The 26,377-nt window shown below is 39.3% G+C and overlaps 1 protein-coding gene across 2 annotated transcripts; it reads left to right on the top strand.

Annotated features, from left to right (window-relative positions):
- Positions 1–2,830: 2,830 nt before the first annotated feature.
- Positions 2,831–26,163, top strand: LOC117006399 (MAGUK p55 subfamily member 3-like). 2 transcript variants are annotated; one of them, XM_033078825.1, is made up of 19 exons: positions 2,831–2,937; positions 5,525–5,635; positions 6,928–7,046; positions 7,546–7,623; positions 9,595–9,675; positions 10,180–10,317; positions 11,266–11,347; positions 12,125–12,210; positions 13,630–13,704; positions 14,647–14,843; positions 16,355–16,419; positions 17,538–17,558; positions 19,232–19,273; positions 19,691–19,849; positions 20,486–20,566; positions 21,983–22,076; positions 22,799–22,907; positions 23,737–23,859; positions 24,756–26,163. In XM_033078825.1, exons 2-19 carry the CDS (start codon positions 5,611–5,613, stop codon positions 24,933–24,935), a joined length of 1,755 nt encoding a protein of 584 aa, XP_032934716.1. In that variant the 5' UTR covers positions 2,831–2,937; positions 5,525–5,610; the 3' UTR covers positions 24,936–26,163. The 2 variants fall into 2 exon arrangements, with proteins under 2 accessions (XP_032934716.1, XP_032934715.1); XM_033078824.1 differs by having other exon boundaries at positions 24,753–26,163.
- The last annotated feature ends 214 nt before the right edge of the window (positions 26,164–26,377 follow it).

Genomic DNA, 26,377 nt, shown 5'->3' with positions numbered 1-26,377 from the left:
CACAGAGTCAGTTTTACACAGAAGGGAAGATGGAACAGGAGTGCTGTGTTTCTTCCATGAGCTCAGCCAGGACAGAAATGTGCTGCTTGAATTCCTGTCAAATCTTCAGCTTGCTAGAGAAGTATGTGGATCAGGACTTGCCCTGTACAGATCTAGCTCACCTTAGCAAATCCAAGCTTTAATATGCTCAGTATGAATTTCTGCCCTTACAGGTACTAATATTACTGAGGTCTGCAGTGACGAAGCTGTATTTCAAAAGAGCAGACCTGCTGCAAGCAAGTATTGATTTGTGTCTCAAGTATTAGCAAGGATAGTTTGTACCTAAAAGTTCCAGTTGGTAGTTTTCATTTGTCAGAAAAACCTTCAGAATTTTCTTATGTTACAACCTATTTCACAAGCAGGGAGAAACTTCAAGTCTTTCCAGGCTAGAGTAGACATTAAAAAAAAATTCTACAAATGACTGTTCACAAACAAGATAGCCCTGACTGCATAATTTTGATTTTAGAACGTATTTTGATGGCACTCATAGTGTTGTGATTTAGCTGGGAACTGAGCACCACACAGCTGCTGGCTCCACCCCGGTGGAATGGGGAGGAGAGTAAAAAATAAAACTTGTAGGTTAAGAACAGTTTAATAATTGAAACCAAGTAAAATACTATAATTATAGTTGATGATGATAGTACTAGTAGTAAAACACAAGGTAAAAAACCACAAGTGATGCACAGTACAATCACAGCACCTGCCAGCTGATGGCAGACCCTGTCCCTGAACTCCTATCAGTGCCCCTTTCAGGTAACTCCCACAATTTATGTACAGAATGTGATGTTCTGTGGTGTGGAACATCCTTTGGCCAGTTTGGGTCACCTGTTCTGGCTGTTCTCCCACTCAGCTTTTGTGAGCTTTTCTCTCACTAGTAGAGAATGAGACACAAAAAAGTCCTTGATTTAGGATAAACACTGCTTAGCAACAACCAAATCTTGTGTCTTATCAACATTGTTCTCATACTGATTCCAAAACAGCCCTGTGCCAGCTATTAAATTAACTCCATCCCAGCCAAAACTTGGGGAAAAAACCTTATCCATAACTAAAGTGGGTATGTTGGAGGTAAATTCTACAGACTCCAAACCAGTATTTCAGTCTGACTCAGCTGCTGCTGGAAATAGCAAAATAGGCTCCTCTCCTCTCCCTCTCCTCTCCCTCTCCTCTCCCTCTCCTCTCCTCTCCTCTCCTCTCTCCTCTCCTCTCCTCTCTCCTCTCTCCTCTCCTCATTTTGGATCTTTTTCAGCCCAATGCTAGAATGGGCAAACAAATTCATAAGGTTCAGAGATTTTTATCTCCTAGATTTCAGAAACTGAATTTTTTCACTTCATTATTTTATTAAGAGCAGACACAAGACATGCTTTTACTTGGAAAATATTTGTGTACTTTCTTCGTGCAAGGGTAGATGTCATGAGAAAGAGCAACCTCTGAAAGGGCAACACATTCACCTATAGAATTTTATATTCTCCGTTTTTGTAAGAAAATACAGTTATTCTGCATGACTGACAAATCACAAAAACAGTACCCCAATTTCAAGATGATTTTTAAAATAACTCCCCAACTGCAATGCAATGACAATGGTCTGCAGCGTTACAGGTCTGCATTTACTTTCAATGATCAGAGCACAGGAGTGTAAGTTTAAATCTCTAAGTACACAGAACAGGGTGTAAATGTCTTTGAAATGGGTCCTTAATATCTGTACTGACTTTGGGCAGCAGGTTTGTTTGAAGGACTCCTGTTATAAGTATAAGCATAACATATTGTTGGCTTTTCGTAATTATTGAAATAAATTCTATATGTATAATGTTAAAATAGCTTTTCTATATGAATATAGGTTTTTTTCTAATAGCAAAAGTTGAACATACATTTTTTTAGAAATAGTATACTTAAACTACCTGCTAAGTTAAAATAACAACCCATAAATGTGTTTTTATTGCAATTATCAACACTCAGCAGCTGCAAGAAGCCAAGACCACCACCCAAATTAAAAAATAATAATAAAAAATATTAAAACCACAAGCCAAAACCCAGGCATACTCTAAAAAAGCAAGCCCAAGAAGTAGCCATGCTAAATAGTTCTCAGGAAAAGTTGAACTAGTTAAATTATGCATTAAAAAACTAAAAATATGCAACAAGTTAATGTCTTGTAAAACGTATTTAAAAGACCGTTCCCAAAACAAACGTGTGCTCTTTGCAGCTCACCAAACACCCAACTCTTTTAACCCTTTGCTTTATGTGCTGTCAGTGGCATAAATCTCAGTTTAACTAAGCTCCTTTCAGACAAGCTGAACAAAGTTGATGGAGCTTACCAAGAGATTACGGGTTATATGCATAAAAGCCATGGGTGGCAAAGCAAAAACTTTAAGCTCCTGCACAGCTCCCTGCCTGCAGTGGAGGTTCTGTTTTTGAGGAATGCTATTGTCTTTATATTAAACCTTTTAAATTTTACCAAAACAGTGAAGCGTGTTTTTCACACTCCTCTGTCTCCTTTTTGGACAGAAAGCTCCGGCGTTGCTGGATTGTCCTGCCCGTCCCCAAGGCTGAGCCCAGCAAGGCCCTGTGAGGGAAGCCGAGCCGCCAGCCCTGGGGCGACCCACGGAGCGGAGCTGGCGGCGCTGACCCTGCCGGGGCGCTGTTGGATTCCGCTGTTGGATTCTGCTGTTGGATTCCGCTGTTAGATTCCGCTGTTGGATTCCGCTGCGAAATCATTCTACACAACCCCAAGCAGCGCTGCGGCCGCGCCGCCCATGGCCGCTGAGGGCAGGGAGGCGGGTACGGAGGCGGGCACTGAGCGGCTCTGAGGGCGCATGAGCGAGCTGCGCTGGAGGCTGCGGGAGCTCCGTGCCCGGCCGGGGCAGCTCCAGCGCCGCAGGAGCCCAGCCCGGGCCGCTCCCGCAGGTAACGGCGGCGCGGGGCCGCGCTCGGCTGCACAGGCGGCCGGGCCGCCGCCATTTCGCGGCGCTTCGGGCCGGGCTCGGTGCCGCTTTCCAGGCGCGGCCCGGCGTGAGGGAGCCCGCGGGTCTGGCGGGTGTGCTCGGGCCGAGCTGAGGGCTCAGTCCCTGGTGGGTGTGGGCCCGGAGTGTGCTCGGGAAGCGGGTCAGGCTCGCTGCTGTGCGGGAGGTCCGGTCCGCAGCAGTCTGGAGCTGTGAGGGGGTCTGGGCCCGCAGCTGTCACTCCAGTAGAATTCCCCGGAGCCGGGCTCGCTGGAGCTCACATGAAGCTCTCTCCGGACGGAACAGCCACGGTGCTCTGTCCCTGGGTTCAGGCGGGTCCCTCATCGAGGCTGCCGGGCCGGGAGCTGCCCCCTGGGCTGGGGCTCGGGGAAAAACCCGGCCCGTGGTGCCCGCAGGGAGCGATGTGCGGTTTTCTCCACGCTTCGCTCAGCCTCCAGAGCAGTGTATTTTCCATGCTAGAGTAGGTTCGGTACTCTGTCAAAGAGCTTCACTCAGGTTTAGACGGGAGGAGAAATCCTGTGTGGCCATCAGCTGTCACCTATGGCCCCGTGAGCATGTTGATGCATGTTCTGAGCTAAGGCGAGGTAAAATGTTAAACTGCAATTGTGTCTGAAATCAGCTACAGCTTTGAATGATACAGTCTGGATTAAGAAGCTTTATGTTGTCTCAGGCTGTGAACCACAATGGGTTTATTCTGCAAATTAATGGGGATACGCCAGGTCATGCTGCTTCTGTTTTATCTCCTGCTTTGACCCTATGGCAAGCATCAGTTCAGTTTATTTAACCCTTTCCCAATATTAACAGCCCTTTTCTAGGTAAGAAAGGTGCTTCAGGCATCCAGTCTTGGGAGCAGCTGGGCCAGGATATGTATGAAAAAATGATTAAGATTTAGGTAGATATTTTTAAAGAGGAAAAGTGTATTTGAACATATTGATACTGCAATGAGAGGACAGATTCATGGTTTGGAGACCCATCTTGCAAAATATCACATGCTGTGGCTGATTTTAATACCTCTGAGAGCCAGCCCTGGGTCTGGAATGCCTTTCATTCTTTGGAGTGTTCATTCCAGGCAGTTCTGTGTAATGGGATTTTTACAGAGCATGGAAGATGCCTCTAGGGGAAGCCTCCATTTTGATTGCTGTGTCTAACTCGACAAATTCTGATGCTCCTGAGTTTGCTGTCAGGTTTTTAAGATGCTGAAATACGTGTTTTCCGGATTCCTGTGTGGGTTGTTTTTTCACTAACAATCTGGAAAATAACTTGGCTTTTCATGGGGTTTGGTGCTGAGTAGGTTTGACTGTAGGAAGCACAGTTCAAGTTCCATTTGAGAAGACTGAAATACGTGTCAAATGAAATGCCATAGTCAAGGAACAGTCAAGCAGTCGAATGAATTGCCCATAAATTTCTTTTGGCATGAAGTGTGTGTTTGGAAGTGAAATGTTTATTTCTTCTAAGCAATAGTTAATAAGAATGTTTAAATAAAGGTATGGAATATATAATGCACTGGAGTACAATCCATGGATTAGAGTGAAATTTCAACACTGAGTTCATTTATTAGAGAACTCCACTTATGTTTTGATACCCAGGTAGATTAATTAATTGTAGTGATAGAAAATACAGGGTTTGAAACACAGGTGACTGTTGAGCCTAGCATTTCACTTGTTGTAGAGAAACTCGGGAATCTAAAAAATTCTAAATAAGTAAATGCTAATTTGCCATGCAGTGCTGTGGTATTTTCAGACAGCTAGTCAAGAAAATTTGAATTGGAAGATCATCAAACTCGTTTCATACAATCAAAATATCAGAGACTTATCTACAAATAGAAACACAAGGAGAATCCTTCTTTGTATTCAGCAAGCAGTTGGAGGATGTGTGCTGTTATGGAAGTTTGTTTTTATGCAGATATTACTCCAGTGAATTTTATAAGCATGAACAAGATTGTAAGTGCCCTGAAACACACTACTTCATCTAGGAATTATATGCTTAGATTCAGTTTTGCTTTTTTTTAATTTAAAAATTGCTCTCAGTGACAAGAGAAATCTGCAAGAGAAATATCTAAAGCAATTTCTGAACAGTGGAAGCAGCTTTTTTTTTATACCATCCTTAGTACCTGTGACAAGGTTGGTAGTGACAGCCCTGCCAGCTTTAGGAGCTGTCTGTAACTGTAGCATTCACCAGAACCCCAGGGATGTGCTCATTTCTTTGAGATGTGCTTTTAGGAAGCCCCAGAGCATTTTGTGATGTGGCATCTTCTTGCATGGGGTATTTTCCAGTGCTTTTAAGCATCCCTTCTCTGCTGTTTTTTCAGACAGTTATTTAGACCTGTTCAAATTGAGAGATACTCTCTTTATCCAAGATACAATATGGTTATTACATAACCTAGTATTTTTCATTTTGTTGCTTGCATAGCAGAAAAACTGCAGAACTCTGCTTCATTCAGGTTAAACTGAAAACTTGAAAAATTGCTATTTTTATATGCCTGACATTTTGTTTGCATGCTTGAGCTTAGCTATTATGTTTGTTCATTTCAGGACTGCCTCTGAATTGCAATCCAGAAAGGAGAAACAATCCTGTTGGTTTGAGTTGAACATTTGTGTCTGAGAATAAGAACAGAGCCATGCCAGTGCTTTCAGAAGACTCAGGTAACCAACTGCATGCTTTCAACAGAACAGTGACTCAAATCTTATTATAGGTGTTTGACACATACAATTAATTCAAATGTAAGAGAATTAAGATAATCGAACTGAAGTTTTCTAGAAATTGCCTACAAGAAGGAAGGTGGGGTGCAAAAGGTGAAAATTAATAAAGTTTGTCAGGAAACAGTTACCTAAGAGCCCTAGAGTTCCTGAATATATTGTGATAGACCTGAATATATTGTGATAGACCTGAATATATTGTGATAGGCTTCTGTAGGCAAAGTTGTACCTCTCAGTGTAACAGTGCCTTCTACATGTGCTTATTATCTAAGATCAGCCCATATATATCTACTCTCTGCTGTGTCATTTCTTAATATTCTGAATAAATAAAATGGAGTTGGTTAATTTTGTTAATATTCTTTTAACTTAAAATAAGTGGTTTTGTTAATATTCTTTCTTTTAACTTTAAGTAAGTGACTTTGTTCAAAGCTGCTTTACTAGCTTCTCCAGTATGCTGCCCAGGATGAAGTCAGATACTAAATGATGCTTAGTGTTAAAGCAGAAGTGAGTTTGAGTTTTCTGGATCAAAATCTACTCTAAGATTCACAGAGAGAATAGTCACAGGAATAGATTTGAACCCTCTCCCATTTTTTAGTTTTTTAGTTTCATATTTTGTTTTGGCCATGTCTTCCCAGACATGGTTCACCAGGAAAAACCTGGCATTTTTCTGGCCTGTGTACTGCAAAATTGGGGTATTGGTGATTTAAACACTTTTTAGAAAACTAGCCATAAGCTTTGATTCCACCACAGTGGAAATGCACACCTGTCCTTTCTTCCTCTGGTCAGGCCTGGATTCTTACAGGTGCCTCAGAGGTAGAAGGGGCAGGATAACACTTGCAGGCAAAGCTGCTGGGGAAGTAGAGCTGCTCTCTGTGCAGCAAAGGAGGTGGTTCAGTCATTCTGAGAGTCTGCTGTGGCACTAAAAATTCTAAAGTGTGTAAGAGGGACACAAAGGGTTCTGGAAACAAAGCATAATAAATTTGAAGTGGGAAACATGAAAGATAATTTTAAAAAATTTATTTATTGCTTTGTTAGCTTTTGCCTTAATATGATGCTGTATTTGCCACTTATGGAGTGTTGCAAAATGATAAATGATGGGTAAACACAAGATAAACATGAGTCTCTCTGCAAACGTGATGATCACCAGTGTGGTACCCAAGTAAATGCAGTGACTGTTACTAGGTCCCATGAGAAATGTTGTGTACAATGGTTTTGTTCTGTTCTGAATCTAAATTTAGGATTGCACGAAACTTTGGCCCTTTTGACATCTCAGCTAAGACCTGATTCAAATCATAAAGAGGAAATGGGATTCCTGAGGGATGTCTTCAGTGAAAGGAGTCTCAGCTACCTGATGAAGGTAAAAGTTTATATTTATTTAGTTAGTTATTTATGTACATTCTCCTTACAGTTTACTTTGCTCTGTTCCCTTGATTTATCAATGTTTACTCTGCCAGGCTTTTTTTAAAGAATTCTGTACCAACCCAAGCATATGTGTGTTTAAGAACACACATTAATGATGTTTGACAACTAACATATTTTGTTCAGAAATAAATTTTTCTGCTCTTCTTGCTAAAATGAAGATACAGTGCCCCATAGCTAAAAAGGAGTGTGAAATGACTTCATTTTTTCCCTTATGCTCCTAAAGTCTTTACAGATTTTCTGACTGTCTGAAACTGCCATGAGCAAAAAGAAAACTAAAAGACTCCTAAACTAAACAAAAATAACCCTAAGAGAGTTTATTTTTCTGACACATCTCAGATTAAATTATGTTCCTTCAATAGAAAAATATTCCAGTGTAGGTATATTTAGAAAATTTTGTATTTGTAGAAATATCCGTGAATAATTTTTTTTTTCAGATTCATGAAAAACTCCGTCATTATGAAAGACAGAGTCCAACTCCTGTTTTACATAGTGCAGCAGGATTAGTTGAAGATGTGAGTAAAAAATCTTGTCTCATAATTCTCCTATTATTTATACCTGCTTTTCTAACAAATCAGACTTTGCAATTGTGCTGTATGTGAACATATTTCTCATCTTCCCCAACTGTCTTTGTAATCTGTTGGCCATGATTAATCAAGGAAATGAGAGCTCAGAAATCCCAAGTCATTAAATGTCTGGTGAAGATGGACACATTCAGGTAGAAGGGAAGGATATTATAAATGGTCCTCCTAAGAGAGGCTGCAAAAAGCATTCAGTCCTGTTTTGACAATAGGCTGTTCCAGCTGAACATTCAGATTTTTGTTCAGGCTTAAAACCATTAAAACCAGGCAGCATTGCTGTTGGCACAGTGTGGTTTGGGTTGGAGGGGCCTTGGAAGGTGATCTCCTCTAACCACCACAGGCAGGCTCACTTCCCCAGATCAGATTGCTCACAGCCCTGTTTATCCTGATTTTGAGCATTTCCAGTGGTGGGGCACCCCCAGCTTCTCTTGGCAGCCTTGTTTCCAGCCTGTCACCATGCAGGTGTTGTAGCATCTCACCCCCTTCATCATAAAAAAATTCTTCCTTATATCCAATCTAAATCTGCTGTCTTTCAGTTTAAAGCTGCTGCCCTGTGTTCTGTCACTACAGGCCTTGGTAAAGAGCTTTTCTCTCTTGTAAGCCTTCTTTATGTGCTGAATGACAGCAGTGAAGTCTCCCCCAAGCCCTCTCTTCTCCTAGCTCAAAAGTCCCAACTGTCTCATCCTTTCCTCATAGGAGAAGTGTCCCAGCCCTCCACAGGAGGATTTTGGTGACCCTCCTGTGGATGCACTAGGGCAGGTCTGTGCGCTGCGGGCTCTGGAGCTGGACACTGCTCTGGGTCAGGGGGTCTCATGAGAACAGAAGGAGGGGGAGAATCCCCTCCCCTGACCTGGGCTGGGCTTCTCTTCATGCAGGCTGGGACACAAAGCACACACTGCCATCATGTATGTGATGTTTCACCTGCCAGGATCCTCAGGCTGTTCTCCTGGGGGCTGCTCCCAATCAGTTCATCTCCATCTGTTCACAGAGCAGAGCTGTGCCTTGGGTTTGTGTGACACAATGCCATGTTCTGTGAAGTGAAGTTTCCTCTGTATTTGCTGGCTCTGTACATGCACCTGTAGTGTGGGAAGGGGCAGTGGAAGGTTTGGGAGCTGGAATATTTCCCTTTTCAAAGTCAGGAGACCCCAGTGCCCCACCTTAACATGCAGCACACCCCTCTGCCTGTTCCCACACACAGTGCACCACCTCCACAAAAGTTTCAGTGTTGCTACCTGTCAAGTCATACAAAAATTTCCATCTTCAGAATAGCAGAGAAGTTTTTTATAGAACAGTATATAGAACTATATGACTTCTCTGTTTAGAACTCTTAACAGGGTAAGGAAATCTCTTCCCTCACCCCATTTTCCCTTCCTCCTCCCTCCCCTGCTTTCTCTCTCCTCCCACCCAATCAGCCCAGTGCAGAAGTGCCTGCATTATTTCTCTAATCTTATGTTTAAAAGGCCTGAGACTCCAGGGCATATTTTGGTGTCCAGGTTTTGCAAGGGAACAAGGAAAGTTGTGTTGCATGTTCCACACACCTAATACTAGATGATTGCAGAAAGGTTTAAAATCTTTTATCAAATAATACAAGCACAAGGGTGCTGTTTCAGGTATCATGTACATATTCCATGTAGAATTTAAAATTTCAAAACTCACTCCTGAAGTTATGTTGATGGAATAACTCTTAAAATGTATGTTTAGGGATTCTGATTCCTAATGCTGTCTTCTATACTGTCTAATAAAAATTACTGAAGAAACTTTGGTTTTGTTCGGGTTTCATGCACTATGGACTGGAATGAGTTTTGATGGATGATAAATATTAGCAAACACTCAACAGAAATGTAAATACATCATCTTGTTTGGTGGACTCCTTTAATTTTGGGGTTGTCAATTTTTATTTTAAAGGTAATAGAAGAGTTGCAGACAGCACCAGTGAATAATGAAGAAAAAGAGCTGCTTCAGCTGTTGTCAACACCACATCTCAGGGTAAAAACCACATGGGGGACTTTAATGAAATACCTTTGCAGAATTGTAATAGAATATTTTGTAACAGAAAGGTTATATAGAAACCTCCCTAGGAGAAAGAAAAACATCTTCTAAACTTCTGTTCCACTGGGATTTCCTGCACAGACTTTAGGAAATTGAAAAGATACAGCTTTCCTGCATGATGCACCATGCTGTCTTCTATCCCTCCTTTCCTTACTGTTTTCTGAGGGATCAGAAATGAAAAGGAAAAGAAAAAGATCCCTTCTTGCTTTTCATAGTCAAATTAATTTTTTTTGGGCTGAGCTTTGTTGTTGTGTGGATTTATTTTAAATAAATTGATGTATATAGTTTACATGATGGGTAAGGTGATTGCTAAATCTTTTTTGGAGGATTAGAGGTGAGGGTAGAAAGGGAGAGGTTTCATTTTGCTGTAATACTGCAAAGGTGAGAATGGGAATTGTAGTATTCTCCATTACATTACTGTTTTTTATTTCCTTTATGCAGGCAATGCTTGTAGTACATGACACTGTAGCACAGAAGAACTTTGACCCAGCTCTTCCACCTCTACCTGATAATTTTGATGATGATTTTGATGAGGAATCAGTGAAAATTGTTCGGCTAGTGAAAAATAAAGAACCCTTGGTACATATTGGATCACCCATCTCTAGTCATAAAACTTTATAGTGAAACTATAAAACTTTAATAGTGCAAACTTTATAGTGTGAGTGTGGAGGAGACAGTGCAAGATGTCATCAAATAGCCTTCAGAAACCTGGAGTGTTCTGAAGCTTGTAAATAAAAAATAATTTTGTAAATGATAAATGCACCTTCAGAATTTTGCATTTAGATGCTTTATGGGCATAGTTTATAGTGCCAGTTAACTCAGGAAACACAGTGAAGAAACTGTATGTGTTGAAGCAATTATGCTGATTATATGTATTAATTCTTTTCATACTGTATCTAACATTCATTGACATAATGAATTCACTTGCATGAAAGTCAGTGATGTGTGGTAAGAGTATGTTTGATACATGTATGAAAGCATTACATTGTCAGGGTCCTAATTTTATACAAGTGAAAATGGAAAAATTGGTTTCCTAAGTAAAAACAGTATTGGGAAAGAAATCTGCTTTTTGTGTATCACAATAGTAGAAGGGAGCAGTGGTTGAATTCCTGATTAAAACTTTGTATTGCCAGCAGAGGTAGGAGGAAGAAAAAATAATTATTTGGCTTTTGTTGTTTTTGCATATAAAAGTGCTGACTGTATTGTATAAAGATTCAGAAGAGGAAAAGAAAGAATTTGTTACAATAACCTGTTTGCACACTTGAGTGACTTTGATGACCACAGTAATGCAAAAAGTGTAAACACTTAGGAAAGTCAGTAGAGAGGAAGGTGAGTGCACCTGCCCACAATCACTTGGTATGGGCAAAACTTGAATAATGGTGGAAATCACCTTGGAGAAAGGGAAATTCACAGAACAAATTAATTCCAGTTTAAAAGATATAATAGCATATACATTATTTCACTGGTTGCTGAATTCAGGGCAAATTTCTTACTTTTTTTTTGGGTGGTGGGTATGTTTTATTTCAGGGAGCTACCATCAGAAGAGATGAACATACAGGAGCTGTGATTGTAGCAAGGATCATGAGAGGTGGTGCAGCTGATCGCAGTGGTATGGTTGCAGTAGAACATTCCTGAAATTGCATTTGTAAACCTCTCAAGTTTCCTAAGCATGCTCTTAGCAGATCTGTATTTCATCAGTAATCTGTTAATCTAATTACATATGCTTTTTATTTAAATGGCCATTAGGAAAAAATTAAAACAGAGATGGAAGAAGTATGTTTAAGCTTTAGAAGAATGCAAAGAATGTTTTATACTTTTAATGTTGTAGTTTCCTTTATTCAGTGTATCATGTTGTTTTCTGTTTGCTTTACTGAGTACTTCTTTTATATCAGATAACAGTGGCTATGTATATATGACAAGTACAACATTTCTTATTGAACTGGATAAACAAACCTAAATCTTGTAGAGCCTCTTCATGGCTTGTTAAAAAAATTCAGCATTCTTTCTGTGAGTGTGAAGTATTAATCTGTCAGTTGACAGACATGTCATTCCTGCCTTTATAATCAGACCCATGAGTTGGTCACACTCATGAAACTATTCCAGTTTTGCCCACTTAATACAGATCCAAAGAGTGATCTTCCAGAGTACCTTGGCACAAGTTGCCTGTCTGCATGCTGCTCTCCTTTGAGGCTGTGCTGCATGAAAAACAAGGAATAAAGGCAGGAGACTGTGAGGCACATTTCCACCAAAGGCACTTGGCTTTGGTGCTAAATCCATCAGTCTGGAGGAGGGAGGAGAGGAAGTACATGCTGACTTAGGCTGGACATCAGAGGAGTAGTGCTTTCCAGTCTCTAGACCGATTTTAATTTACTTACCATCTTTTCAGGTCTTGTCCATGTTGGAGATGAACTAAGAGAAGTCAATGGTATTACTGTGCTTCACAAACGACCAGAAGAAATAAGTCAGATTTTGGTCTGCACTGATTTTCATTTCAAGATCTTTTCTGTTTGGTGATCTAGTAATTACAGTAGATGATGAAATTTAACCATGAGTTTAAAATATAGAGCTAAAAGATGCAATCCCTGCTTGTCTTTGCATTAAGAGTTTTTCTTCTCCCAGTGGATTAGTCTTCTCCTTTTGACTTCAGAAACTTCTGCGAACTGGATTGGTACCAAGTAAGATACAAATACAAAGTTAACGTGTTGCTCTGTCAAGAACTTCTCTTTAATGCTTTGTTTATGACAAGCAAACTGCAAATTATAAATACATTCCTAGAAGATGATTGATAATGTGGTGTGTTAGGAGGATGAAGAGAGTCTTGTCTGTGTGTTCAGTAGAGCTGTCAGTCTGTTCTTTACCAGCAGATTCCTGGTGACAGGAGCAATTTCTTGCTTTGAGCTTGTCTAAGTACCCACAAATCTTGGTAGAAAGTGTTTGTTGGGGGTTGTAGCTCTTATGCTTCTTTATCTCTGACTTCCCCCTTGTCTTGGTGTGGAGTGGAGGTAGGGATACAGTAAGGAAACTGGTATCAGTTCCATCACCTAATTTCAATTTAGATCAAATAACCCTGAGTAATGCCAGTGACTGCTTTTAACTTGGGGATGGGGGGATGTCAAAACCACTTTGAAATAGTGTGTAAAATTTAATTTATGGGGATCTTGGGATGCTGCTTATCTGTCCTGTGTAATTTCTAATTACATATGTCCCGTGTGAGCTAGTGCCTGAAGTGTAACACTTTTAATGGTTTATTTTTTGAAGAAAAGCTACAAATGTTTGTCTGTTTTTGCATTTAATCTATGCAGAATTGCAAGCTTCTCTACAACACAGTTTAATGTCATGCCAAATAAGGCATCTAAAACAGATAAACCCATTTTAGATTTCTGAAGGACCTAGAAGTACTTTTTAGTTTCCTATAACTAATAATTGTCATCTCCTAGCAGAGATTTCTAGAGTGAAAGTAGGTGTTTATTTTGTAGATGTTTGCATTTCACTCTTAACAAGTTAGCCCTTACATGGAGAAAACACAACAGTATTTTTCAAAGCAGCACTTTAAAATTATTAGTCTGCAAAAATTTAAGTCAATGTTGTACTAAAGGCCACAGAAGTGTTTAATGTCCTGTCAGCTGTAGCGCAGAAATTAATGCAATGGCTAAAAGCAAATGAAGGGATTTTAATGCAGGTCTTAGCCAAGGATGTCTCCATGGGCAAGACACTGTTGTGGAGTCATGGAACATCCTGATAGTCTCTGTAATGCAGTTAATTAGTGCATTAGCTTGGCCTGTTAGAGTTCTGAGAAGGAGACATCTGCTAGCTCCTTAACTGGAGCTTGAATAGTCTGCATGATATCCTTGTCCTGCTCTCAAAGTAAAAAACCATTTCTGTTTTCCTCAGGCTCAGTCTCGAGGGTCAATAACATTAAAGATAATTCCAGCCATCAAAGAAGAAGATCGTCTAAAGGACAGCAAGGTATGCAGCTGGAATCCTGAAGCACTTTCCATCTCTGTAAGTGCAGCCTGCCTGCTCTTCAGGGGGCAGTGCCACAGACACATCATTGAGCTGCAGAGATAGGAGAGTGCTTTCTTGTGCAGTGCCCTTTATAAACAGAATTACTTGTATGACTCTTCTGCTCTCCATCTTTGCACACGTTCTTCTATAGCATTTCTGAAATCTGCCTCTTCTCTTTGGTTTAATTAAATTGAGTGTTCTGCTGTCTCCTCTCACCATGGCAGCTGCAATCTGTCCATTATCTCTGGGCATTTTGCCACTCACTGGAGTGGAAATGGAGCTCTGCACAAACAGCTGCATTCACCATGTGACCCCATCAGCCCAGTCCATCTGCCCTACCTGACCAGCAATAACTTAATGCTCAACTGGTTCCTCATGAGATTCCTCTGTCAGTCTCTCTGCCTCCGTGCTTTTGGTTGCTGAACTTTTCCTTGAAGCCCACAAATCACTTGCTGAAGTGGTTCTGCTGTTATGTATTCATGGTATTAAGATACAAATCCAAAGTTGAATAGTGGATTTTGATGCATTAAAGGAACATTTTAAGGACAGTCTTTACAATTGGGCAACATTGTCATAAGTCTGTTTTTATTGTTTTCTCCCTCCCCTTATTTTTTTTCAATCATTCCTTTGTTGCATTTTGTACTTAATGTAGATTGTGATCTGTGTTTCTTGGAACTTTGGTCTTTGGAGTCTCATGTTCCACAATTCTGATAAATAATCACTGGGTATGTGCTGGAAAGTTAATTAATTTTTCTGCATAAGCTGCTAGATGTCTGTGTTTTGGAGTGCTTGAAGGAGGGATAATGTGTATATGCAGTCAGCAGTAAGGAAAGCCTTTTAAAGGCAGATATTTGAAATTCCAGCTAGGACAAAAAGAAATGACATGCTGACTTTCTTTTCAAGGTGTTTATGAGGGCACTTTTCTGCTATAACCCCAAAGAAGACAGAGCCATTCCTTGCCAGGAGGCTGGGCTGCCCTTTAAGAGGAGACACGTGCTGGAAGTTGTGAGCCAGGATGATCCCACGTGGTGGCAAGCCAAGCGTGTGGGGGACACCAACCTCAGAGCAGGCTTGATCCCCTCAAAACAGTTCCAAGAAAGGTTTGTCAGCAAAAATTACAGATTTTCTTTCATATGTAGTGTCACTATATTGATATATTGATTTTTTTCACAGAAAATGAAGGGCATGGTCATGCCGGGGTAAATACAGCTGCTCAGGGGAAAGTGCTAAAAAGCTCCATCTTCTCCAGTTACAGAATCAACTTCCTAGCTTGATTTGGGTGTTTTGCCATTGTCTTAATGCTTTGTAGCATGAGGACAGAAGCACTTGCTAAGGAAACATGTATGAAATGAAATGTGGAGTATCAGTCTCTTAACCATCTTTGCTTATGGAGACACTGTATTTCACAACCTTGTACTTGCACAGATTTATTTTAATTATTTTGAATTTATGCACATAATATCTGGTCTTCTGGCCTCTAAGAGAGTATTTAGCTTGGACTGGGATACCTTCTAGAGCTAGAAATTTCTCTCTTTTCACAGCAAGATATGTGTGTTTTCTGCAGAAAAAAATATCCCTCAGTTCTTATTTTACTGTACAGAAATCCTGTATTTGAGAAGGAATCTGTTTTAAGCCACTTTGTCATTCTTGCTGCAAATCACTTCTTTGGCTTGTAGGTGTTATAATCTAAAAATTGAGCAGGTCTGATGCTGCTGCTGGCCTGCATGATTTCCATAAGGTTTCTAATGGAGGTCTTGGCTCCTTTACATGAAAGCTCCTTTGAAAAACATAAGGCAAATTCTGCCTCAACAGCTGTTCCCTTCTTCCTGAGCATGCATATATTGCAAAAAATACTGCTGCACTGCAGTCTTTTTAATTTTTTGGACATTGTAAACATGTAGAAAGATGTATGTAGGAATATAGAAATTACTTCAGTGTCTGTTTCCCCTGAGTGAGTGTATAAATGCCTGAGCAGCATCTTCTGTCTGTTACAAATATTGCAAAAAAACACTTGGGAAGAAATTGTGGTTTCAATTGCCAGCAGTGAGGGGTTTCTTGAGGGTTGGATTTTTGTGCTGGGGTGTTTTTGGTGTTGGGTTTTTGGTGGGGGGAGTTGAGCAAATAGGAATTGTGGTCTGGTTTGTGATTTTAACACTTAAGACAATTTTACTTGGTACTCTGTTCTTACATTTTCACACAAACTGGATAACTTGATTAATAACAGAACACTTCAAACTGATCTGGAGAAAGGTGGATAATTTCTACACATGCATAGCTGCAATGACTGCTTTGGACAAAGGTTATCTACTTTTCTTAGTGTTGTAAAAAAATCATGTGGGAAAAAAGGGAAATAGAAAAAAATTGATTGATAAACTATTGATTTCTATGCTGTAATATATGAAAGCAGAAAATGTTTTAGAATCTTCATTCATTAGCAGTAACAATCTGAGACTGTCATATTATTTAAAATGTTTTAAATAGTTGAATCAGATACATTATAATTTTAAGAAAAAGCACTATTTAATTCTTTTCCATGCTATGTGTATAACATGCTGTGAATTCTTCATAATTCTGAGTTTACATATCTAAAATACAATGATTTTCTGTTCAGACGACTGATCTACAGGAGAACAACAGGCACTCTGCAGAACACCAGACCTCTGAAGAAACCATTATGTAAGTCTGTTCTGTTCTTTCAGTGATGTTTTAATTGATACTAAGTTCTCAGTATTTGTCTGTTATTTCAGGACTGATGTGTTTGAGAGTATTTCACCGCTGATTGGTATTTTGAATACAATCTGCCATTGGTTGATATGCATGGACACAGCTGCCCCAGGGAAGGATTTGGCTTGGAGCTTTATTCAGTATTGCTGGTGCCTATTGTTTTCAAAAATCAAATCCCTCTCTTCCTGCTCTCAAGAACATGAGGCCTTACATATTTAGATGCCTTAAAATTTGCTAGTGTCCACACTTTTTCTATGGTTTGAAACTTGGAGGCTGTAAAAATCACCTAATGCATATGTGAGTGCATGAAACTACTCTAAACTCATGTGAAAATAAAGTGTAGCTTTAAGGAGGATAAAAATCACTGGAGCTGGAAATACAATCTGTATTTCAGGCTTAATGTTACAGAGCTATTCTTAAGCAGACTTCAGAGTGATTGTTGTTTACAGCTCTGCAGTTTGTGTCACTGAATTATTCACAAAACCTCTGCTTGTGAGGGAATTGCTGGGAAGTGCTGGAAAGCAGAAGATGTTAGGATTATCCCAAAATGTGTTTCTGTTGCTCTTGGGTGCTTCAGCACAGGCAGTATTGATGTGAGGGGAAGCCTGTGACTGTGTGCAGCGAGGATTGTGCAAGGATTCTGGAAATGCTCTCTTTTGAGTAATAGAAGTGAATTTCTGCCTTTGGTGCATGATGAGATACAGGTACTCTTGTGCTGCAAGGAGGGAAGATGCTCAATCAAGTTATAAAATAGCATTAGTGATTGAAATGAAGCTTTTCCAAGTTAGTTTCCATTATACTTAAATGAGGAGGCATGTCATGAGTGCTGCTTCAGCTTTATCTCAGATGTTTTGGAGACAATTCAGCTGATAACTGGTTATAATAATTCCATTTCAGCCCAGAATTCTTTTATCAGTTGATAAGGGTACTGTATTTGCAGCACTTTTTTAAAGCTAGAAAAGCCTGTTAAGCAAATGAAAAGAACCTTCCTTTCCATTGTCTGTAATTTTGCTCAATTATTTGTCCATCTTTTAATATCATCCCAACTCTGCCTTTCATGCTAACTATAGATGATCAATCTTCTGACAAAGGTAGGTGCTCTCCTAACTCACTTTCTGTCTGAATAGAAACAACCAATAATTTTCTAAAATACTTGCTGCAATTCCAAAGGGAGCAGTAGATCTATTGTTCCTAGGACATTTTCTTTGTGAATTATTATTTAAACTAATGTAATTCAGATTGATGACTTAAGTAATGATAACTTCCAAGTTTGCTTCAGATTCAAGAGAAAAGATTTGTCTTCTGAGAGGTATTTACATGTTCTGTAGGTTTCTGAGTGAGGTTCAAAGACTTGCAAGTTAAATGCAGTCTTTGTATCTGGTATGTTTGAAAAATAAAGAAATACTGGGGTTTAGCATTTTAGGGCACCCATGTCAATCCTAAGTGATTTATCTTCATTGTTCATTTGGCTGTTTTCTGTGTTATTTTCATTATGAGCAATTCTGTTGGGCTTGTGCAGTTTAGATATCATTTACCAGCTGCTTTTCCAAATATCAGGTGTTTCCTGTTGAATTCTGTATACTGTGATTTTTTTTCACATTACAGTTGCTTGTTGCTATTCATATTCCAAGTATTAGCATTCCATAGACTTTGATGAAAGTACTAATCATGTTGTGTAATCAGAGTATAGCAGTCATGGCCAGCTGTCAGAACACAAGTCTGAAAGAGCCTGCCTTGAACAGCAGAAAATAAACAAAAAACCAGCTCTGAATTGATGTCATTGCTATTTGTATTTTTTTCTTAGTGTAGGCAGAATGTTTTGGGAGTACACATTGGCACTGTTTGATTACACACCTTCATGCAATATTCATTTAAAAACAAAGTCCTCTCAAGTGGCACTTTTGGTTAGAGGTTTAAGTGCTGTGAATTTTTGCTAATGGTTGGGTTTGTCCCATACAGCACCACCTCAAAATGAGTAGAGCTCTGTAAATATTGCAAGGGCACAGGGGGGTAAATGTTGACAAACCAGGCATCCCTCTTTCAGGAAGTATGAGAACTCAGTATTTGTCTTAGGATTACAGTGTATTTTTTGCAGCTAAGTATCAAGGTTTTATTCTGCACATTTGAGGGGCCTTGGGGGTGGTTGTAATTTGAGGAGGGACAGGTTGGGGGTTTTTAACATGTTATTTTACATACATGCATATGGCCAAAGCATCAAATCTTTCTTTTTTTTAAGACAGAGTTAATAAGCAATGATAATTTAACTTGGTCAAAATGAAAGGGGTTAGAGTTCATCTTTGTCATTTCTGATCCCCTTTTTTTCAAGCCCAAATGATAATGAAATATCAGAAGAGTCAATTTTCTTACATAATCATACTCATTTATAAAGTTATTCCTTTTTAAAAAAGAGCTCTGTGTTTGTGGAGTCATCGTCTTCACTTAACCCTGAGTGTCATACTTTACCAGCAGCATTAATCAAATGTCATGAATGCTGAAAAGCATAAACTGTGGGAACTGTAAATACCAAGATATAAAATTCTCTAGTTCAATATCAAAGTCAAGGACTTTTTAAAATATATACCACTAGCCAAGGCAAATATTTTTTAACCATCAGCAATGGTTAAGTTTAAAAAGTATGTGCAAACAATGCAGGATATAAAATTTCTTTCCTTGCTAATGAGCCAGACTTGTATCACACACATTGCCTAAAATATTTCCTTTCCCCTGTGCCCCACCCTCCACTTCCTTGCTTTTTAATTTACAGAGGATTGTGATTGTGAAGGATATTTCAATGGACACTACATAGGTGAGTAACCAAAACCCTTTACCTCTTCCCTAGCACCCCCACCCCAAAAAAACCCAGAACCAAAATGAAAACAAAACACCCCCACCAAATAAAACCTCCCAAAAAATCCACCTCCACATTAAACAATTAAAACTGGACTGTTTAATTTCCTATACATTCATAGACTGGATTATCTCTGTGAAGAGGCATAATCTGATTTTATCATAACCAATGCTTGGCAGCTAAATGTTGTGAGGGGGATTTATTATTGATTTATTATCCAAACATTTCTCCTATAATCTGAACATACATGCACTGAATGGATTATAAACTGAATTTATGGGAATAACTCCCATTTGGAGACAATCACTTGTAGCTGAACAAGCTTGAAAATCTGGGGTGAGTGGGGACATGTCAATGTATTTCTGCTCTGCACAGCTGGATTGCGCAGGAGCTTTAGGTTAAGTCGGAAGGAGAAGGAAAATGTGAATGAAGGCAAGCAGGCAGAGCAAGATGCAGCAGAGTTCCTGACATATGAAGAAGTCACAAAATATCAGCAACAGCCTGGTGAACAGCAGAGGCTGGTGGTTTTGATTGGTAAGATACCCAGTTGGTTCAAATTTTTTCACATTTCTCCTTCTTACCTTATCCTGCACTTCCAGATATTTGGTTTGAGGGTTTTTGTGGTTGTTGTGGTGGAATTTTTAAAAATGTTTTTTTGTTTTTGTCAGAGCTCACTCTTTTATTTTAAATTACATTAAAAAACAAAAAAGGACTCAAACTCTCCAAATCTGTAAAAATAATGATGCAGGACTATTTCTCATTTTTTGGATTCACTTTCCCTTGGTTTTCACTACAGTATTTACTTGGGCTGTCAGAACTCTTGATGAAGAGGCAGATGTTAGAATTATCTAACAAGACTTTGCATGCAGTTTTAATTCAGATTATCAGCCTTGTGCTAAGCACTAAAACTCAAGAGTATCTCATAGAACTGACTGCTAAGATCACAGATTTTCTGATTTAGTGTCTGCCAGGTGATTGTCCAGCAGTTGTTCACAGAATTAAATTTGTTCCTAATGATCTTCAAAGCAGAATGTCTTGAGTTCCCTCATGAAGAGGTTTCATCAAGCTCGCTCCTGAATCATATTATTTGTGTAAAACTAATATATTTATTTTCTGCAATATTTCATTTTTCACAGAAATCTCTCAGTCAGCTTTATTTTATTTTATTAGGTTGTTTGGGAGCCAGGTTAAGTGAGCTCAAGCAAAAAGTTGTGTCAGAGAACCCCCAGGAGTATGGTGTTGCAGTTCCACGTGAGTAAAATTTCCTAACTTTGTTTGTTGTATCTTTATTTCCTAAGTGAAATTTATAAAATTCCATAAACTCCATGTCTAATGAATGTTGTGCCATCAGCACTAATGATAATTTGTGCTCTGACTATTGATTAGATGCTTATTTCTGAAGTACTTCAAATTTTTTTTCTCATTGTAATATGCTATATTTGCCCTTAATAGGTGAATAAATCATTATGTAACTTGGCACATCTGCATTTTGGACATTTTGGAATTCTGTCAGCTCAGTGAGGTTTTTTTAATTGTGTTTTCTTGAGTGGGGAAATCGCATTTTCTCAGTGTCTGTTAAAAGAAAAACTTAATGCAGGAAGAAAAAATAGAATGTGACTAGCAAAGAGAACTGGTGTGATAAATAGGATCTTAAAAGTCAGCCAAAACATTGTGTGTTTAAAAGAGTGTAATTTTTCTTGAGTAAAGCATTGCACATGCAGCTAAAAAAAACCCAAAACAGGCAGCAATAAACCAAGTCAAAATTAGGGCAAGATTTGAAGTTGTTGATTAGTGTATCTAGGCTGTTCAAACAAGCAAGTCAGGTAAGAGAATTTAGTGATTCTTGCATGACTTTGTGACTAGAGTTGCACTGAATTTCTTTTACTGGATTATTTTCTAAAAAAATGGAATTATGAGAGACACACAGACACAAAAATCCATTGTCATTTTTATTCCCCAACAAGCTACTTTTTGAATCCAAAAAATTAACATTGAGGGCACTGTTTATATGTTAATACCTTTTAAAAAAGAACATTTTTCAGACTGACTTCAGGCAGTTAGCAAAAGAGCTCAAATGAGTTATTCCCACTTGAATTTAAACACATACACACAAAAAATAGCAGACATTACTTTTATGGTCTGGCATAGATTTGTAGAATGATCATCAAAGCTTCTCCTACAGTAATAACAATTACAAAAAGAAATTACACCAAAAGTAAGGGACTCACATCATTATGCACACAGTACCTTAGGAAATATCCATCAGTATTCTTCCTGCAAATTCAAAGGTAGCATAATAGGACTTTCTGTATTTCCTGGTTTTATTTTTGAGCTTTCCAAGAGAATGAAAGTCCAGAATGCCAAACAGTTTTCTCTAGGATTTATTCAGCTGCATCTATCAGGTGTAAGAAGGATGCTTCCTTTTTTTTTTTTTTTTTTTGGTTAGTTACAGCACTCCTGGAAGCAAAACAACTTCACTTTTGGTCCTGCAATATTTGAGATTGAGTTTAAAACAAAATTATATGGTCTGATTTATATTGTGTTCATTTGAATTTGCCACTGTGTAACTTTCTTGTTTGAAATTGTGAAAATGTGACTGGAACTAAGTAGAAAAAACATTTGCAAAGGTTGATGTGTCTCCTATGTCTTGCTTCCCTTCTCTTCTAGATACAACAAGGTCAAGGAAAAGTCATGAGAGAGAGGGAGTAGAATACAATTTTGTTTCTAAGCAGTCCTTTGAGACAGATGTGCAGCAAAACAAGTGAGTTAATTTTAAAATACTGCTATAATTGACTATTTTAAAATACTGCTTGTTCAGATTTACATCACCTGAGTACCAAAATCAGGTGACAGGTTGGACAAGCTGTATTAGATGGGTTCAGCTTTCTAAGTAAAATGCTCTTTATGGAGTCTGGACTGTTAGAGCAAACTCAAACATTCAACTGGAAGCAATTTAGGAATAACACCAGTAAGAGCATCCTGAGTTAGAATTTAAACCTGCATAAGTGTTATGGGTGGTCAGAATTGAATCTAGTGAAAGTAACAGATACTTAATTGGGCCAGTCACTCTGTTTAATATGATGGGTAGGAAGTTTTATTCACAAGTCTCCTTGAAAATGTGTGGTGTGGTTATACCAGACTTTCTGTGAGCCTGGGTGTGTTTCCTCAGAGTTCAGATCTTTACTTCCAGAAGTCTCCCAGAAGATGGGAGAACTGCAGTCCATTTCCTTGCCAGCTTTTTTCCATTTTCTGAGGAAAATATCCTTTTTTCTTCCCCTTTTTGTCAGTAGTGCTGATAAGAATTGCTACTAAGCAAGGAAGGGGAAAAAAAGTGAAAAAAGGAAATCCCTCCCCACCCATTCCTGGTTTTCTGCCTCTCTCTCTTTGACTGCTGTGACTTCAGAAAACAGCTATCAAATGTTCCAAGTTAAATATTCTTAATATTGTTTGTAGGTGGTATTTAAAAATGTATTGACTTTTTAGATTTGTGGAACACGGAGAATACAAAGAGAATTTGTACGGTACAAGTCTGGAGGCAATCCGCTCTGTGATGGCCAAAAAGAAGGTTTGTTTGGTGGATGTGGTACCTGAAGTAAGTTCTGCAGCTTCTTTTAAAGAATGCAAATATGATTTACTGCTGCCTGAGCAGAATAGGGCTCTTGGGAAAGCAGTGCAGTGGTTCCAGTTCCTACATGTCCAGCTGGTACAACCTGGATGTCCCTTTAGGGGCCCTCACTGTGGGACTTTGCCCTTGGTGTTGGGCTGATGTGCATCCCTGTCCCAGGCTGCTCAGGTCCTACACTCAGAACAAAGTTATTCTTTTCATTCTAGTTCTCATTTTTAAAATGCTGGCCATAGCACACCCAGATCCACCCAAGGCTCTCATTTGTAGGATCTCAGTTTAGCAATTTTTGGGTTCAGGTATGAAATACAGTAAAATCCTGAATCACACCAGGACATGAGGACTGTAATCAGTGCCAGCAGACTGCTGTTAATACTTCCATGCTGTGAGTTAATACTTGAAATTTTGATCCAGCTTTTGTAACTGGGCTGGGAAAAGGCTGTGGTACTACCTCAGATGAATTCCAAGTCTAAATTTTGCAGTGTTTGGCTGCTTAGGTGAAGCAAACCAGAATTTTCCCATGAAGTCAGGTTCTTTTATAATTTGCTCACTATTTTTTGCCATGTCCTTGCCCCTTGGAATCCTATGCTCTTCAGGCCATGCTCCATGCACTCTTGTAGCCAGGACACTGACTTGAGCCTTTGTTTGAAGAGCAAGAGATTGCTGTGGCCAGATGTGCAGGACCCAGGGCTTCACACCAGTGTGTCAGCCTGTACCAGTGAAACCACTGGAAGCAGTTTGAGTCTATCATTGACATGCAGCAAAAAGAAGTCTGATAACAAAAATCATCTGTTCACAGGCAGTAAAGCACTTGAGGACTCCTGAGTTTAAGCCTTATGTTATCTTTGTGAAGCCTCTCATTTCAGAAAAGAAAAAACATGTCTTAAAATCTCACATGTCAGAAGAAATCTCAACTCCCCTTGTAAGTATTCCAACTTCTAATCTCTTCTTTTTAGACAAGAATGAAGTGTTTGGGCTTGCACTTGTATTACATGAAAGAGCTTCTCTTCCACAACAAGAGTTGAAGTGGGGCACTAAGTTGGTCCTGTAGCCTTTCAGCTGGAACTTCAGAATGGAATTTTTGATTCTTTATATATTCAAGTTTTAAAGTAATATGAAGCCAAATGGCACCCTTTCATATGGATCTGGGTAAATCATCAAGGCTGCAGCAGAAGTTGCTGCTGAACTCAGATAAACCAAAAATAATTTTATATTTCTGATGATTTACATTCTACATTTCATCAAATGCTAGTGGCTATTTCTTACACCCCCAGTGTGACACCACAGCAGTGTCAGCCAGTGTTTCAGTGGTGTCCACTCAAAACACACTCTGTATTTCTTAGGATCAAACCTAGATCAGCTGCAGATTGGTGATGTGTAAATCTGAACAGAGTGCATAAAGCCATTCCTTTGGGTAACTTGATTTTAAATTTATGTTACAGAACTTAGTTCACTTGGTAAGTTTTTGTGTAAGCACTCAAAATACTGAACTTGGGACAGCATGTGCAGCATTCCTTTTCTGTTTTTGAGGAGTGTGGTTCCCATATCTTGGGTTAGGCAACAACTCTAACTACCTAAAGTGAAGTATCACCATCATATTCCCCCCTCCCTGAGGCCCCTTGCATTTTTTGGAACAGCTGCCAGCAGCATGCTGCTCCTTGATCTTAGTTTTAATATCTTCAATAGCTTTTCCTAATGGTAGCAGCTCTTGTTGCATGTTCTCAGAGTAATGACTCATTGTGCTAATATACTTTAAAATGTTAATAACCAGAAGGACATGCTTTAAATTTCAAACCAACATCTTGTGTTGATCAGCAGGATGAAGAACAGCAGGAAATTATTAATTCAGCAGCATTCATTGAAGAGCAGTATGGGCATTTAATTGATACTGTACTGGTGAAAGAAGATCTCCAGAGTGCATGTAATGAGCTGAAAACTGTGTTAGATAAACTAAACACGGATTCATTTTGGGTGCCAGTCAGCTGGGTTAGATCATAGCTTGTTACCATGTTTAAGGGAAAGACTGTATAAAAATGTTCTGTAAATACCTGAATTAGAAAAGGAAATACGTTGAATTTGCTTCAAAACTGCTGGTCTTACCTAGAAGGCAATAAATAAATAAAGACTGTATGAGGAAAGACCAAAGTCACAAGCTGACACTGCCTTTCTGAGTGAAAATTTTGAATAGCAGTTGTCATTTAGAAGTCAATACTCAGACTAAATAAGCCAGTCCAGTCTTTTGTTGATCCTTAGACTGGAAGTAGTGCATTTTTTGCTGAGACACTGACAAGATGGAAGGTTTGTCCTTTGGCCACAATTCTAACCGCAGATTTTGTGGCTAGATTTAAAAGCTCAGAATAAAGCACCCCCTTGGGAACAAGCTCCTTCAGCTGGGTGGGAAGTGTTCTTTGGAGATTGGTTACACCATGGCAGTTACTGGCTGCCCAGCAAAACCTGCTTTCCCTCACACAGAAGCATTAATTGCAAATCCTCTTAGGCACTAAAAACTAGTCCAGCTATAGAAGGGGTTTTTTTATGTCCATCACATTTTGTGCTCCAAGCTGTGTTGCACAGGTAACAGGTTATGCCCACTTTCCCAGTCACAAATGCTGAACAGCCTGAGTGTAGCTGTATGACTGCCAACTCATAAAACATAGCTTTTAATAGTGTACATGAAAACAACTGCATATGGCTTGAAAATAGGATGGTTAAGAAGCTTTGTTTCTGCAAAACATCTTTGCCTGTGCTACCTGGTGAGACACAGCCTTGACACCAATGGAACAGCTCCAAAAAGGGCACTGAAAGGAGGAGCTACAGATCAAAATCATCATCCTTCCAGCATTTATGACTTCTGCTCCAAATCTGGTAAAAGTTTCCAGAATTGACTGAAGAAGAAAACTGTTAGAGGAACTTGTATATGTTTGAGGAGACTTGAATATACAGGAGTTTTCAGTGGGGCTGAGGAAGATTCAGAGATGATTCTGGAAGTAGCTGTGCTTTATACTGGGGGATTCAAGGAGAGAGCATTGTACAGGTGCATGGGAGCTGCAACTATTTCCTGTTTTCACTGCCTGCTGAGGTCTGTTATTTCCTGTGTATTGTGCCCTTTAAACAAGACCTTTTGGTGTACCAGTCTTGTTCCTTCTCTCTTAACAGTATCATGTTATTCTTGTTCCATGACATTTAGCAGAACTGAAAGTTGCATATTAAAAGTACATTTCTTACATACCAGTGTCACTGAATCTACATTATGTAAAGCCCAAAATGTGTGGAAGAGTCATCCCCCATCCATCTTCTTCAAATGGCAACTTTCATGTGTGGTCCTTTTGGGCATTGAGGTTCTGTTCCCACTGCCCCAAAACCAAGAACTTTTCCCAGTCAGGTCCCTGCATTGTCAGTGCTGCAGCCTGCAGCAAATGCACCAGGACTCCTCCACATGC

This window comes from Catharus ustulatus, chromosome 23 (assembly GCF_009819885.2).
Source record: "Catharus ustulatus isolate bCatUst1 chromosome 23, bCatUst1.pri.v2, whole genome shotgun sequence".
Lineage (NCBI taxonomy): Eukaryota > Metazoa > Chordata > Aves > Passeriformes > Turdidae > Catharus > Catharus ustulatus.
This window is presented reverse-complemented; position numbering and strand designations above follow the sequence as displayed.

Bases quoted from the DNA above. Each gene is read 5' to 3' on its own strand.
- LOC117006399 (XM_033078824.1), top strand. From the start codon at position 5,611: ATGCCAGTGCTTTCAGAAGACTCAG. The intron at 22,908-23,736 runs GTAAGTTCTGCA...ATCTGTTCACAG, and splicing joins TGGTGGATGTGGTACCTGAA to GCAGTAAAGCACTTGAGGAC. The intron at 23,860-24,752 runs GTAAGTATTCCA...TGTGTTGATCAG, and splicing joins AAGAAATCTCAACTCCCCTT to CAGGATGAAGAACAGCAGGA.